Raw genomic sequence first — 16,789 nt, forward strand, 5'->3', positions numbered from 1 at the left:
CTCCCAGCTGCCTCTGACTAGAGTCATATAGTCCTTAGTTACTGTTAAAGAAACCTGTAAAATTGCCTCAGGAAATAATGTAAAGTTGCCTCCCAAAAGGTCAGTGGGATACTGTTCTGCCTGAGATAACAAACATAATGTGACATGTATGCACGAAGAAAAACAATAATTTGCAGCTTAGCCATAGTTACGGAATGTAGAACTTTCGCCTTTGTACCCTAGAGATGACATCACCAATGCAATCTGCTCAGAATGTTTCGCAGTTCCAAGCCCCTAAAGCAGAACGACCAGGCCCCTGAGGCAGAACGACCACCTCGCTACAATCACACCGAAACCAGACTGGGAGACGCCAAAAGTGATAAGATGATCAAGAAGGGAAATATTATAGCTGGCCTAACCCGTAATCAACCACCACGACCCAAGGCCCTGAGACCCTTACCCTGGATTCTCGCCCTTTAAAAAACCCCTGCTTGTAAGGCACTGTGGAGTTTGGGACTTTTGAGCATCAATTCCCTCCTTCTCCGGGGTGGCGCCCCATCAATAAATTTCTTCACTTCTGCAGAAGCTCCGTGTCAGTTGTTACTGGCTTGCTGCCCGTCGGGTAGACGAGCTCTCGTTCGGTCGGGTTACAAGGTTTGGACTGCATGTCCTTTTTAAGATTCCTTCCAGCTCTAACATTCCACGATGCGATGGTTTCATCCTCCTGCAGCCTTATGAATTCGATTCAGGAATAAAGTCGATAAATTAAGTCGTCCAATCAACATATATTTACTACAGTTCCTTATTATGTTTACGTATGTAGATAAGGAATTGTATTTTGAACTCCCGCCCATAAATGCCAACTCCTCCGTTCAGCGATTCTTTCTAAGCTTCCCTGAGTCCCGTGGCCCAGGATCACGTGCCAGTCAGCGCCGGGTGTTGCTATGGAGCCCAACACGGTCCAAATCGGAAGTGGTCCTTCAAAATGACTTTCCCCGGGAACTCGTATTTGAAAAAGCATGCCGATCGAATTCGTTTTTTCTTAATGTAAACCCGTAAGTAGAGAAACAAACTTTCTCTCCCAGAACCCAGAACGACGCCTCTCCTCCTCAAAGAGAAGAACTTCCACTGCTTCAGCGACGGAGTCGGGCGGAACCAAATAGCCGCGGGCATCTGTTCTCCTGAGAGCGCTTCTCGTTGACGAACCAGACCCCACCGCCGGGTTGCCGTGGAGACGAAGAGAGCTGTGTGCATGCCGTGAGGCGTTGAGGCTGGGCCTCTCCTGTCTGTCGGTCCCGGAAAGGGGCTCACCGAACCAACGCCAAGATGGTTAGTGGCTCTGAACAGTGAGGGAGAACCTTGAGTGGAACGTAGGACCGGAGATCGGAGGTTCCCAGCACACTTCTGGGTGAAGTCTAGGAGTGTCAGCGGAGGATGCTTTCCCAGCCTTACCCCGGTTCTCACGGGAGACAGGGATGCAACTGTAAACACCTCGAAGCTTTCTTCCCTCTGCTTCTCCGTTTCTCCGCACGGGGGTGGAAGGTAGATCGAGGAAAGGCGGAGATGACAGAAGCTGCGCGAAAGCATCGCTTAGCCCGCTCGAATGAATTGATAAAGAAGATTAGGTGTGGTAGTCGTTGGGTTCAGCTCAAGTGCGGGGTGATGGCCCTTTCAGTAAAATACGTGATACCGAGAGCTTGAACGGGTTTCTCTGAGGTTCGTTGGTAAAAATTTGACTTGCAGATTCTGGAGCTGTGGCTCCACGTTTAAAACTGACAATCGGAGTTCGATGACACAGCTGTCTTCGTTGCTTCCTTCACAGATGCTTTCAAGGGCCAAACCTGCTGTAGGCGGGGACCTACCGCACACCGACAAAAGAAAGAAGAAAGGTAGGAAGATTCCGAAACTAGAGGAGTTACTTTCGCAAAGAGATTTCACTGGAGCTATTACCCTACTGGAGGTAATGTGCAAAGAAGGTTGCTTCTTAAAGGGGGTGAATGCTCGGGTGAACGCCGGCCGGTTGTGCTCTTGGAACAGGTGGGCGCTTTGGTGGGGGGCGGGGGGCTTCCTGTAAATCTAGTCAGGCACAGACTGCTGATTCCGTGTTAACGATAGACCTGATTAAAGATGAACTAAGAAGACAGACTTATTTCTTGAAGGACACTTTGGGTTACGTCTAGTCCCACTACGGTGAATTCAGCTAAAACTATGGAGAGACATTTAAAATAGCATCAGTTCACACAGTGTTTATCCCGGGCGCTGACCAATTTATGTTATTCCTATTATATGTTATAAAGTCTGGATCATTTATATAATACCACCATGCTTCATGGTTATTGTCTAGAACACTGTATCTTCAGAAAATACTTCAAATCTCTATGGCAGTAGTTCTCAACTTCTGATACACATCAGGATCACCTAGGGTGCTTATTAAAATGTATACTTCTGGACTCCTGCCTTAGATATTCTGATTCTTTCCAAATGGGTCTGCAGTGGTGCTTAGGAACCTGCATTTTTGACAAGTGGCCCAAGTGCTTCTGATGTAGGTGGTCCAAGGATACTACGCTTTGAGAAGCTGCCTTGTGGGAATCACATGTTGTAGGAGGATGAAGGGGCACACCAAAGAATGAAGAGAAGAGTTTTGACAGCACAGTCTGGTTGTGTGGTGCCCGTCATTTCTCCAAAGCACTATTCCGGCTATATGTAATCTATCAGTACTTGTAATCTATCAATAATAATTGTTTTAATTAGTTTTATATATTTCTCAGTCTTCCATGTACAGTCTTCTGTTTCTCATTAGCTCTGCTTTCGAAAACTTTGTTTGGCTTTTTTGGTGTCAGCATTCTCATCTTCAAAGTGGGGAAGTTGGGGGTGCCTGGGTGACTCAGTCGGTTAAGCGTCTGCCTTTGGCTCAGGTCATGATCTCAGGGTCATGCGATTGAGCCCCATGTCGGACTTCCTGCTTGGACGGGGAGTCGTCTTCTCCCTCTCCCTCTTTCCCCTCCTTTGCCCCCTCCCAACTCATGCTAGCGCACGCGCGTGCTCTCTCTCACTCTCTCTCAAATAAATAAATAAATAAAATCTTAAAGAAATAAATAAAGTGGGGAAGTTGACCTGGAAAGACCTTCTAGCTCTGTAAATCAGTGGACTAAGTGGTAGTTATATGTCTAATTTGTATCAGTCCCCTTTCTCTTCTCTCTTTTCTTTAAGACGATGACCACATTTTCCTTACTGTGTAATCCCACACTGCTTTTAAGTTATCAGGGAGGCTCTGTTCTATGCTTATTCTTAGGTGGGTGGTTAAAGTGCCATGGTGTACAGGAATAGGAATCGGTACTGCTGTGCTTTGGGGGAGAGGGGGTCTCATGAGCTTTCCTGTGGTTCCAGGCAATTCCTGAAGCAAATTCAGGGAGACTTCAAATAAGAATTTCTTCAGACTTAAGGCACTGTCCTCAGATCTACAGCGTTTTGTGAAAGGAAGACTTGTAATGTTATGGTGTTAACTACAGGAGTAAGTTCTTATCCTAGACCAGGAAGTATTAATGGTTGTCTTCATCTTGTAACAGTCAAGGCACCAGTGTTCTGTAGGAATGATCTATAAATAGGTGTTCACTCCCTATTTAATTTTTTTAAAAGATTTTATTTATTTATTTGACAGAGAGAGATTCAGCAAGAGAGGAAACACAAGCAGGGAGGAGCAGGCTTCCCGCCAAGCAGGGAGCCCGATGTGGGGCTCGATCCCAGGCCCCTGGGCTCATGACCTGAGCTGAAGGCAAATGCTTAACAACTGAGCCACCCAGGCACCCCCCTACTTAATTTTTTTTTTAACCAGTTTTTTGTGTATCAGCCTGTAGAATGGAAAACTCTCACCTTATCATGGGAGTTCAAACTCCTCCTTCAAGGCCTCATCGCTTTCCTCCAAAGCAGGACTTCTGTTGGCTGGGATAGTTTTTCACAATGGACATAAATGAGGCCAGTCTTCTCAATATCCCTAATTCTTATAGGCCCTGGTAAGTCTATTTAAGAGTAACAGAATGATTTAATGGCTTATTCTCAGTGAAAGGTACCTATGAATAAATGTATATGCGTGCGCTAATGGGACAGGTTTGATGTGTGCGTTGGAAGGCAGTAGAGCATGGAGGGTGAGAACACAGGTAATGGAGTCAGTGGACTGTGGTGGTCCCTGCTACTGCCCTCCCTGGCTGTGGTGGTCTTGAGTTCATTGCTTAATCTCTCTAACCTTCAGGTGTTTGGCATCAGAAACTTTGCATAAATCTTGTGTTTCTTAATAGCCCCCGGAATTGTTATGGGGATAACTCTTAAATACTTTCTGGAATAAGATGTCTGTTAATCCAGGAAAACAAAGGTGAAATATTTGAAAATATATGTTTCTTTCAACTGGAAATATTAAGTGAACTAGATTTTTCATCTTGTGAATATCTAAGAAATAATCTGTCTGTGCTATAGTTTTCTTGAGTAATGTATAAAGCAAACATTAAAATTCTTTTCATTCCTAACATTAGAAAGAATTGAGACCATCGTACAGTTACACATATTGTTTCAACATAGCCTGTTTCAGTTGCTCTGCAGCAGCCATTCTTCCGGCATTTGATGATGCTTCCTGGCATAAGTGGGATGTATATTCTGTTAGTTTTTGCAGCATTCAAAAAAAATAAGCGTTTCTGTGATGATTAGAAGGAAATTGTGCTGGGGCGCCTGGATGGCTCGGTCAGTAAAGCGTCAGACTCGATCTCAGGCCAGGTCTTGATTGCAGGGTCATGAGTTCAAGCCCCATGAGGTCAAGCTGGGCTCCATACTGCGTGTGGAGTCTACTTAAAAAAAAGTTGGGGGGGGAGTAATTGTGCTGAGTTCCCTAGGTATAGGCTTAATTAAACAGTATTGTCTTACTTCTGTTACTTGCAATTTCTTTGCTGATTTGTTTATCGGTAGTTTAACATAGCAGTGTTGTTTGTTTGTTTTTAATTTTTTAAAAGATTTTATTTTTAAGTAATCTCTACACCCAGTGTGGGATGCAAACTCACAACTCCAAGATCAAGAGTCACACACTCCACTGACTGAGCCAACCAGGCGCCCCAACATAGCAGTTTTTTAAATAGATGATTTATTCAAAGTCTGTCTTTCTTTCCCTCCCTCCCTTCCTCCCTCCCTCCTTCTTTCTTTTTTCCTTCCCTCCTTCTTTCTTTTTTTCTTCCTTTCCTACCTCCCTCCCTTCCGCCCTCCCTTTCTACCCCCCTTTCTTTCTTTTTTCCCTCTCTCTCTCACTTTCTTTCTTTCTGAAATTTTAACCTGAAGTTCAAACGTCACGTTGGGGAACAAGAAGAGGATACTAATCTGTGGATTGGATACTGTGCTTTTCACCTGGGTGACTACAAGAGAGCTTTGGAGGTTAGTTTTAAAAAAAAAAACAATTGCAACACAAGGATTTTGAAAAAGTTATTAAGCTTCGTATTATAATGATTTGTGCTTCTTGTAAAATTCAAACAATCCAGAAGGGAACAAAGTAAAAAGTAAAACATCACCTCTTTGCCTTCCACAATCCTATTTCTTTGTTAACAGAGGTAACCACTGGCTCTTGTTTGATGTATTGCTTCAGAAATCTTCTATGTAAGTTCAAATATATATATATATAGATATATACATATATATCTGTATTATATATATCTTGTTTCTCTTTGCTTTTAGATATATACTAATGAGATTGTTCAAAATATTAATATTAGCATTTCTTAGGAAAATTTTCAGAAGAAGAGAAATGAACCCTCTTGATAAAATTTCCATGATGCTTTTCTCAAAAGAAGTTCATTTTTATTTTGCTTGATTAATTTTAGGCATAGGAAATGTTATCTTTATATTTGTGCAAGTTGAGTTTTGAAAGTTTTTTTTTTCTTCATTGTTATAAACAGCACCTATGTAATGAGCAATCTATAGGAATATGAATCTAGATAAAATTATAGTTCACTTTTTTCAGACAGTTTTTAAAGCATAGATGAAGTTGTTTAAACATTTCCATGTATCCTTACCCCCCAACTGTAATCCAAGGATATTTACAGAACAGGCATAACCAAAATGAAAGTATCCAAGATCACATAATGAGGAGGTATGACGAAGAGCAAAAACAGCAAAATCAGTGAGGGCAAAGAGAAGATATGAGGACAGAATAGAAGCTGGTAGAATTTGTGAAAGATATAGAGGAGAGAGCCCAAATGTGGTAATAAAAAGAAACAAAGCTATCTGGTATAGACTGGTAAATAATAAGAGTATATGGAAAACATAGTTGACAAAGGGAATCTCAGAAGGTGTTCTTGGCAGGAAGAAAATGTCTTTTTAAAATGTAAAGCCAAATAAATAAAGCCAGAAAACAATTAGAATGAAGTGATATTTGTAGTATATTAAGGTTATTAGATTTTAAGTTAACTGAACCTATGCATTTCTTGTGAAGTACCTTGCTTTCCTTTTTTTCTTTAATTAAAAAAAAATTTTTTTAAGATTTTGTTTATGGGGGCGCCTGGGTGGCTCAGTGGGTTGGGCCGCTGCCTTCGGCTCAGGTCATGATCTCGGGGTCCTGGGATCGAGTCCCGCATCGGGCTCTCTGCTCAGCAAGAGGCCTGTTTCCCTCTCTCTCTCTGCCTGCCTCTCTGTCTACTTGTGATCTCTCTCTGTCAAATAAATAAATAAAATCTTAAAAAAAAAAAAAAGATTTTGTTTATCGGGTGCCTGGGTGGCTCAGTCACTGAAGCATCTGCCTTCAGCTCAGGTCATGGTCCCAGGGTCCTGGGATGGAGCCCCACATGGGACTCCTGGCTCCATAGGGAGCCTGCTTCTCCCTCTTCCTCTACCTGCACACTCACTCTCTTTGTCAAATAAATAAATAAAATCTTTTAAAAACTTTAAGAAGTAAAGATTTTGTTTATTTATCTGAGAGAGAGAGAAATAGTGAGAGAGAGCACAAACAGGGAGGAAAGGGAGAAGGAAGCAGGCTCCCTATGAGCAGGGAGCCCACTTGGGGGCTCGATCCTAAGATCCTGGGATCATGACCCCAGCCGAAGGCAGATGTTTAACGACTGAGCCACCCGGGCATCCCTCTTTTTTTTTTTTTTTTTTTTTAAGATTTTATTTATTTATTTGAGAGGATGGGGTGGAGAGGGAGAAGGAGAGAGAATCCAAAGCAGGCTCCATACTGAACTCAAAGCCAGATGCGGGGCTCCATCCCAAAACCAAAAATTGGAGGTTTAACTGACTGAGCCACTCAGGCACCCCTTGTTTATCTTTTTAAGTTAGCAAAAATAAAATATTTCAGTTACTTTTCATTTCTGCAGTCTATTAGCCCATATCACTGTTAAAAGGAGGGGGCGAGGAACAAGTTTAACGTGGAAAACAGGTGCCCAGGTGGCGCAGTCAGTTAAGGGTCAGACTCTATTTCAGGTTATGATCTCAGGGTTGTGAGATCGAGCCCAGCGTCCAGTTCTGCGCTCAGCTTGCTGTCTGCTTGATTCTCTTCTCCTTTTGCCCCTCCCCCTGGGTATGCATTGCGCGCGCTCTCTCTCGCTCTCTCTCTCTTTCTCAAATAAATAAGTAAATCTTAAAAAAAAAAAAAAGGTTTTGTGGACAACAGCCCCACTCCCCCACCCACCATGGGTAGGATTGACTTGTAACTTTAGTATTTAACCTTGAAGGTACAGGATAGTGGAGCATATAGGATTCCCTAAATGTGAAGTTGCCCAATCTCAGTAAGAAATTCTGTTCCACTATAGAGAAATGGGTCATTGATTGCTTTACTGCTGAAGTGAGATCCCTGCTTAATATATATTTCAGGAATATGAAAATGCGACAAAGGAGGAAAATTGCAATCCTGAAGTCTGGGTGAACCTAGCCTGTACCTACTTTTTTCTTGGAATGTATAAACAAGCTGAAGCCGCTGGATTTAAAGGTAAAATGGCCTTTTTAATATCCAGTATTCATCACTAATGGTATGAGTTATTTTGGAGATTTTATTTTATTTTATATATATATATATAAATATATATATATATTTAAAGATTTTATTTATTTATTTGACAGACAGAGATCACAAGCAGGCAGAGAAGCAGGCAGAGAGAGAGGAAGGGAAGCAGGCTCCCTGCCGAGCAGAGAGCCTCAGGCGCGGCTCGATGCCAGGACCCTGGGATCATGACCTGAGCCGAAGGCAGAGGCTTTAACCCACTGAGCCACCCAGTCGCCCCTATTTTGGAGATTTTAAAACATATTTAATTCCTTTTTTTACTGAGGAGAAACCAAGTATAATTAGAAAACTAGAAAATAGGGACACCTGGCTGGCTCACTTGGTAGAGCACGTGACTATTGATCTTGGGGTTTGTAAGTTCAAGCCCCATGTTGGGTGTAGAAATTACTTTAAAATAAAATTTAAAAAAAAAACTAAAAAATAGATTTAATCTTCAAGAACATTGAATCTGAGCAATTTTATGTTTAAAGAGAGTATTAATCTCTGTGCTGCTTCCTGTCCCCACCCCACCTTCCCAGAAGCTACAGCAGATAAGCAGAATGAAAGAAGCAAAAGAGCAAGTTCTCTTTCTTGGGCCCCCTCATGGTATAGGATATTCATGCTGTTGTAGGAGTCGGGGGGAGCTGTCTAAGCCCTAGGGATGTGGATTTTATAGCTGTTTTCCCTGCTTCTGAATGAAAAACCAAGTAATTTCTGCTTGAAAAATCCAGACTAGTTGTTGTTTGCTTTACTTGTCCTGACAGCTGTCTAAGAACTAGACATCAACTTGCAAATAAGACCAGGGCAAAGAGAAACAGGGGAGGAAGGATTAAGAATAATGAGAGTATGCATCAAATTAAATTCAAAGAAATGTAGAGAAACTGGGCAAGGGAATGTTTGTTAGGAAATTTGTTAGGGAAGAATATATTCCAGGATAGAATTCTTAGAGAATTAACAGATTTATACATATTTAGGAACTGTTCCAGTTCAAATTCAGGGATCACATGAAACTTGGACCTTTTCTTGATTTGTACCCAAACTGTGTCCTGTGTTCTGATATAGTTTTTCTTAATCTAGTTATATAGGCCTTAAGTTACTTATTTTTCTTATGTTTCTAGACTGTATCTGTGCCTAGAACAGTGTCAGACACACAGAAAGTGATCAGGGTAGCTACCTATCTTGCCAAATAATTTCTTTTCTTTTTTATGCTTTGAAGTATGAGTTTTTTCTGTAAGAAAAAAATAAATAAATGGGGGCGCCTGGGTGGCTCAGTGGGTTAAAGCCTCTGCCTTCAGCTCAGGTCATGATCCCAGGGTCCTGGGATCGAGCCCCGTGTTGGGCTCTCTGCTCAGCCAGGAGGCCTGCTTCCTCCTCTCTCTCTGCCTTCCTATCTGCCTGCTTGTGATCTCTGTCTCTCAAATAAATAAATAAATAAATAAAATCTTAAAAAAAAAAAAAAAGTAGGGTTAGGCATCCAGAATTAGGAAAATTCTTCAGCAGTGCAAACGGGATTTGGAACTTGAAAAGTGTTAACCTTTTCACCTGGTTGAGTGTTGAAGTGTGGCCGATGATCATGCTCGAAGATCTGTGGAGTAGAGATTGAGCTAGTATCTAAGGAAATATGGCTGTATAACTGTAGAAAAGGAGATTTCAGAAGGAATTGACAAAGAATACTTGGAAGAACAGCTGAATGACAGGGATTTCTACATGAATTGGGATAAATATAACTTTATTTCCAGTGTTTGGTCAGTGTGTGAGCAGCGTGGTGGTGGGCCGCTACCAGAACTGTGTGTGTGGTGTCCTGTGCTGTGGGTCACCATGATAGAAGCTAGTAGAACAAGTGCTGGGCAAGAAGAGAACTTTTTTTTTTTTTTTCCTGGTTCCTGATGCAGTTGTTGCTTCTGCAAGTAGATACCAGATGAAAATAATATGTATTATAGTCGGGACATATCAGGGTCACATAGATAAGGATTTGGGAAGATTATCTGAGTCTCATGTTATTCTTGCAAAGGACTAAGTGCCATAGACAATTAATAAGCAGCTTGAACGTCTTTTTTACAGCTCCAAAAAGCCGACTTCAAAACCGCCTCCTTTTCCACTTGGCTCATAAGGTATTTATGTTCTCATATCACATTTTTTGTTTTAAAATATTTTTTCTTCTTATTAAAAACAATGGTGAAAGATAATGAACTAGAAATGCTTATTAATGGTATTTCTAGAACAAGTAGAATATAGGTATTGATTTTATAGGATTTTCTTTTCTTAGTGTTCTTTACCAATAAGAGATGTTAGATTTTAGTTCTTTTTAAGTAGTAGTCATTTAAGATTAGTTTGTTTCAACTATCCTATTGTCTCTTGGAAGCAGACTCTAAGACACCTTATCTTAACTCCTAGAAACACACACTTTTCAGAATTGCCTTGTAGCAGTAAGTTTTGTTTTGTTTTGTTTTTAAGAGAGAGAACACACTAGAGTAGGGTGGGGGAGTGAGAGTATCTCGAGCAGGCTCCATATCTAGTGTGGAGCCTGATGCAGGGCTTGATCTCACAACCTTGAGATCATGATCTGAGCTGAAATCAAGAGTCAGATGCTTAACTGACTGAGCCACTCAGGTACCCCCTTTTTAAGTTTTTGTTTATTCATCTAAGTAAATCTCTATACCCAATAGGAGACTCGAATTCACAATCCTGAGATCAAGAGTCACAGGTTCTTCCAACTGAGCCAGCGAGGCACCCCAAATTTTCTTTTATTTTTTTATAGTAAGCTCTACACTCATTGGGGCTTGAACTCATGACCCCAAGATCAAAAGTCGCATTCTGTACCTTCTGAACCAATCAGGCACCCCTGGCTTCCAGCAGTAATTTTGGTCATCATCATAAAATGGTTTCTTAAAAATAATTTTCCAGGGGCGCCTGGGTGGCTCAGTGGGTTGAGCCGCTGCCTTCGGCTCAGGTCATGATCTCAGGGTCCTGGGATCGAGCCCCGTATCGGGCTCTCTGCTCAGCAAGGAGCCTGCTTCCTCCTCTCTCTGCCTGCCTCTCTGTCTACTTGTGATCTCTCTCTCTGTCAAAAAAATAAATAAAATCTTTAAAAAAAATTTTTTTTCCATATTATAGAAGTTACACATTAATTCTATTAAATAAAGTATGTGTAAGCAAAAGTTGAAAGAGAAAATAAAATCTACACCCACTAAAAAGGAGAATTACAGGCCAATATCCCTAATGAACATAAATGCAAAAATTCTCAATAAAATACTAGCAAATTGAATTCAATAGTACATTAAAAGAATTATTCACCACCATCCAGTGGGATTTATTCCTGGGCTACAAGGGTGGTTCAGTATTTGTAAATCAATCAATGTGATACGATTTATTAATAAAAGGATAGAAACTGTATGATCCTGTCAATAGATGCAGAAAAAGCATTTGACAAAATATAGCATCCTTTCTTGATTAAAAAAAAGACTCAACAAAGTAGGAATAGCTAGAACAAACCTCAACGTCATAAAGGCCATATACAAAAGACCCACAGCTAATACTATCCTCAGTGGGGAAAAACTGAGAGCCTTTCCCCTATGGTCAGGAACAAGACAAGGAAGTCCACTCTTACCATTACTAATTAACATGGTACTGGAAGTCTTAGTCTCAGCAGTCAGACAAAAAAAAAAAAAAAAAAAAAAAAAAGACATCCACATTGGCAAGGGAGAAGTGAAACTTTCACTATTTGCAGATGACATGATACTCTACATAAAAGAAATCCTGAAAGAGTCTGCCAAACAATTGCTAGAACTGATACATGAGTTCAGCAAAATCATAGGATATAAAGTCAATGTGCAAAAATCTGTTGGCATTTCTATACACCAAAGAAATTAAGGAATCAATCCCATTTGCAATTGTGTCAAAAACAATAAGATGCCTAGGAATAAATCTACAGAAATAAAACATCTGTACTCTGGAAACTATAGAGCACTTATGAAAGAAATCGGAAGAGGGCACAAAGAAATGGAAAAGCATTCCATGCTCATGGATTGGAAGAACAAACATTGTTAAAGTGTCTGTACTACCCAAAGCCATCTACACATTTGATGCAATCCCCATCAAAATACCATTAGCATTTTTCACAGAGCTAGAATAGTCCTAAAATTTGTATGGAACCACAAAAGACCCTGAATAGCCAAAGCAATTCTGAAAAAGAAAAACAAAACTTGAAGGCATCATGATTCCAGATTTCAAGCTTTATTACAAAGCTGTGATGATCAAGACAGTATGGTATGGGAATAAAAACAGACACATAGATCAGTGGAACAAAATAGAGAACCCAGAAATGGACCCATAACTGTATGGTCAACTAATATTTGACAAAGCAGGAAAGAATATCCAATGGAAAAAAGTCATTCTCTTCAAATGGTGTTGGAAAAACTGGACAGCATCATGCAGAAGAATGAAACTAGACCACTTTCTTTTTTTTTATGTTTTTTTTTTAAGATTTTTATTTATTTATTTGACAGACAGAGATCACAAGTAGGCAGAGAGGCAGGCAGAGAGAGAGGAGGAAGCAGGCTCCCCACTGAGCAGAGAGCCCGATGCAGGGCTCGATCCCAGGACCCTGGGATCATGTCCCGAGCCGAAGGCAGAGGCCTCAACCCACTGAGCCACCCAGGCGACCCACTAGACCACTTTCTTACACCATACACAAAAATAAATTCAAAATGGGTGAAAGATCTTAATGTGAGACAGGAAATCATCGTGATCCTTGAGGAGAATATAGGCAGCAACCTTTTTTACCTCAGCCATAGCAACTTCTTGCTAGATTCCTCTCCTGAGGCAAGGAAAACAAAAACCAAAGTGAACTATTGGGACTTCATCAAGATAAAAAAAAGTTCTCTACAGCAAAGAAAACAGTCAATGAAACTGAAAGGCAGCCTACAGTATGGGAGAAAATATTTGCAAAATCTACAAAGAGCTTAATCAAACTCCATACCCAAAAAACGAATAACCTAATTGAGAAATGGGCAGAAAACATGAATAGACACTTTTCCAGAAAAGATACCCAAATGGCTAACAGACACACGAAAATATGCTCAGCATCACTCATTATCAAGGAAATATAAATCAAAACCATGATGAGATACCATCTCACATGTCAGGATGGCTAAAATTAACAACATAGGAAACAACAGGGGTTGGTGAGGATGCAAAGAAAGGGGAATTCTCTTGCACTGTTGATGGAAATGCAAACTGGTGCAACCACTCTGGAGAATGGCATGCTGGTTCCTCAAAATGTTACAAATTGAACTGCCCAGGGGTACCTGGGTGGCTCAGTTGCTTAGGCATCTGACTTTGGCTCAGGTCATGATCTCAGAGTCCTGGGATAGAGCCTAGAGTCAGGCTCCTCCCTCAGTGGAGAGTCTGCTTTTCCCCTTCTCACATCCCCTCCCCCCGATAATGCTCTCTCTCTCTCCCTCTCAAATCAATACATAAAATCTTTTTAAAAATACAAATAGAACTACCCTATGATCCAGCAGTTGCACCACTAGATATTTACCCAAAGGATATAAAAATATAGATTCAAAGTAATATGTGCACCCCAGTGTTTATAGCAGCATTATCAAGAGTAGCCAAACTATGAGAGAGCCCAAATGTCCGTCGACTGATGCATGGATAAAGAACATGTGGTGTATATGTACAATGGGCTATAACTCGGCCATAAAAAAAGAACGAAATCTTGCCATTTGCAGTGACATGGATGGAGCTAGAGTCTATTATGCTAAGTGAAATAGAGAAAGACAAATACCATATGATTGCACTCATGTGGAATTTAAGAAAGAAAACAGATGAACATATGGGAAGGGGGAAGAGGGGAGAAAAGGAGAGAGGGAAATAAGCCATAAGAAACTCTTAACGATAGTGAACAAACAGGGTTAATGGAAGGAGGTGGGTGGGGGGTGGGCTAGATGGGTGATTGACATTAAAGGGGGCACTTGTTATGATGAGCACTGGGTGTTGTAAGTAAGTAATGAATCACTGAATTCTGCTTCAGAAACCAATATTGCACTGTATGTTAACTACCTAAAATTTAAATTAAAAAAATAAATAATAAAGGAAACTGCATTTCAGCCTTTTGTTATCTTATATCTCCATTTAAAATAATTATTTTTAAGGGGTGCTTGGGTAGCTCCATTGGTTAAACATCTGCCTTCAGCTCAGGTCGTGATCCCGGGGTCCTAGGATCTAGCCCCATATCAAGTTCTTTGTTCAGCAGGGAGTCTGCTTCTCCTTCTGCCTCTCCCCCTCCTTGTGCTCTCTCTCTCTCAAATAAATAAAGATAATTATTTTTTTAAGATTTTATTTATTTATTTGACAGAGAGAGATCACAAGTAGAGAGGCAGGTGGAGAGAGAGGGGGAAGCAGACTCCCTGCTGAGCAGAGAGCCTGATGCGGGGCTTGATCCCGGGACCCTGAGATCGTGACCTGAGCCGAAGGCAGAGGCTTAACCCACTGAGCCACCCAGGCACCCCAAGATAATTATTTTTATACACATATTTATATTTTGTTCATTTTTCTGTTTTGAAGAATGAGCCTCATGCCAAATATATGTTTTTGTATTCTGCCTTTTTTTTTAAACTTACCTTTATACAATGAGCATATCCCTGAGTCATTAAATAGTCTTTAAGACTGTGACTTTTTTTTTTTTTAGATTTTACTTATTTTTTTGACAGAGAAAGAGATCACAAGCAGGCAGAGAGGCAGGCAGAGGGGGAGGGGGAAGCAGGCTCCCTGCCGAGCAGAGAGCTCAATTCGGGGCTCAATCCTAGGACCGTGAGATCATGACCTGAGCTAAAGGCAGAGGCTTAACCTACTGAGCCACCCAGGTGCCCCAAGACTGTGACTTTTTAAAATGGCATTTATAGGGTCGCCTGGGGGCTCAGTGAGTTAAAGCCTCTGCCTTCGGCTCAGGTCATGATCCCAGGATCCAAGGATTGGGCTGTCTGCTCAGCAGGGAGCCTGCTTCCTCCCCTCTCTCTGCCTGGCTCTCTGTCTACTTTTGATCTCTGTCTGTCAGATAATAAATAAAATATTTTTTAAAATGGCATTTATAACATTTCATTGTATGCGTGTATCATAATTTAATGTTTCCTAGTTATTTGACTTTCAGATTGTACATATGTATGTATATGTCTATTTGTTTATTTTTAATTTTTTTAATACTTACTAATCCCTATCACCTATTTAATCCATCCCCCTAACTCACCTCCCCTCTGGTACCATAATTAAGAGTCTGTTTCTTGGTTTGCCTGTCTCTCTCTCCTCATTTGTTTTATTTCTTAAATTCCACATACGAGTGGGCGCCTGGGTGGTTCAGTGGGTTAAGCCTCTGCTTTCAGCTCAGGTCATAATCCCAGGGTCCTGGGATCAAGGCCTGCATCGGGCTCTCTGCTCAGTGGGGAGACTGCTTCCTCCTTTCTCTCTGCCTGCCTCTCTGCCTACTTGTGATCTCTGTGTGTCTCTGTCAAATAAATAAACAAAATCTTAAAAAAAAAGATTTTGAAAAAAAAATTCCACATATGAGTGAAATCATATGGTATTTGACTTTCTCTAACTGATTTATTTCACTTGGCATCATACTCTCTAGATCCATCATTTTGTCCCAAATGGCAAGATTTCATTCTTTTTCATGGCTGAGTTATATTCCATATATATAACATACATATATATATATATCCATATGTATACACACACATGTATACACATGCACAGATTCCCTCTCGCTCTAAAATAAATAAATATCTTTAAATAAAGCTTTTAATTGATATTTCTAAATTACTTTATGGAAACTTTATCAGGGACGCCTGGGTGGCTCAGTTGGTTGGACGACTGCCTTCGGCTCAGGTCATGATCCTGGAGTCCCGGGATCGAGTCCCGCATCGGGCTCCCGGCTCCACGGGGAGTCTGCTTCTCTCTGTGACCTTCTCCTCGCTCATGCTCTCTCTCACTGTCTCTCTCTCAAATAAATAAATAAAATCTTTAAAAAAAAAAAAGAAACTTTATCAAATCATCCATAGGCAGTATATGAAAACGATTATTAGCACATTTAAAAGTTTCATAGTGTAATTATTCGTCTCTGTTTAGTTCTTTCAGTTTTTTTTTTTTAAAGATTTTATTTATTTATTTGACAGAGAGAGATCACAAGTAGATGGAGAGGCAGGCAGAGAGAGACGGGGGGGAAGCAGGATCTCCGCCGAGCAGAGAACCCGATGCGGGACTCGATCCCAGGACCCTGAGATCATGACCTGAGCCGAAGGCAGCGGCTTAACCCACTGAGCCACCCAGGCGCCCAGTTCTTTCAGTTTTTGCATTACATGTTTTTCAGACTCTATCATTAAGTACATACAAATTTAGAATTGTTCTGTCCACCAGTGGATTGAAACATCATTGCGCAATGTCTCTATCTCTAAAAATTTCTCTTCACATAAAGTCTGCTTTGTCATGTTTGTATACCACCACTCTCTTTTGTTTGGTGTTTGTCTATTATATCTCCTTGAGACACCCTGGTGCCCCTCTCTTTACATACTTTTAAACTTTCTACCTTAATGTGTCTTTATATATTTTTTTAAGATTTTATTTATTTATTTATTTATTTGACAGAGAGAGAGAGCCAGAGATCACAAGCAGACAGAGAGGCAGGCAGAGGCAGAGAGAGAAGCAGGCTCCCCACTGAGCAAGGAGCCCGATGCGGGGCTCAATCCCAGGACCCTGAGATCATGACCTGAGCCGAAGGCAGCGGCTTAACCCGCTGAACCTCCCAGGCGCCCC

The 16,789-nt window shown here is 41.0% G+C and overlaps 1 protein-coding gene across 4 annotated transcripts in view; it reads left to right on the plus strand.

Moving 5' to 3' along the window:
* The first annotated feature begins 265 nt into the window (after window positions 1–265).
* The window catches only part of IFT56 (intraflagellar transport 56), a 46,194-nt gene continuing 29,670 nt past the window's right edge, over window positions 266–16,789 (plus strand). For 2 of the 4 annotated variants that reach the window (XM_047695399.1, XM_047695402.1), the window contains exons 1-5: window positions 266–1,308; window positions 1,802–1,939; window positions 5,293–5,385; window positions 7,813–7,927; window positions 10,040–10,089. In XM_047695399.1, the coding sequence (XP_047551355.1) occupies window positions 1,306–1,308; window positions 1,802–1,939; window positions 5,293–5,385; window positions 7,813–7,927; window positions 10,040–10,089 (399 nt within the window). In that variant the 5' untranslated portion in view covers window positions 266–1,305. Of the gene's footprint in view, window positions 1,309–1,348; window positions 1,696–1,801; window positions 1,940–5,292; window positions 5,386–7,812; window positions 7,928–10,039; window positions 10,090–16,789 lie in introns of those variants that run through there. The other 2 variants (XM_047695400.1, XM_047695401.1) reach the window with 2 other exon arrangements.

The sequence above is a fragment of the Lutra lutra genome, chromosome 11, assembly GCF_902655055.1.
Source record: "Lutra lutra chromosome 11, mLutLut1.2, whole genome shotgun sequence".
In the NCBI taxonomy this organism is placed as follows: Eukaryota; Metazoa; Chordata; class Mammalia; order Carnivora; family Mustelidae; genus Lutra; species Lutra lutra.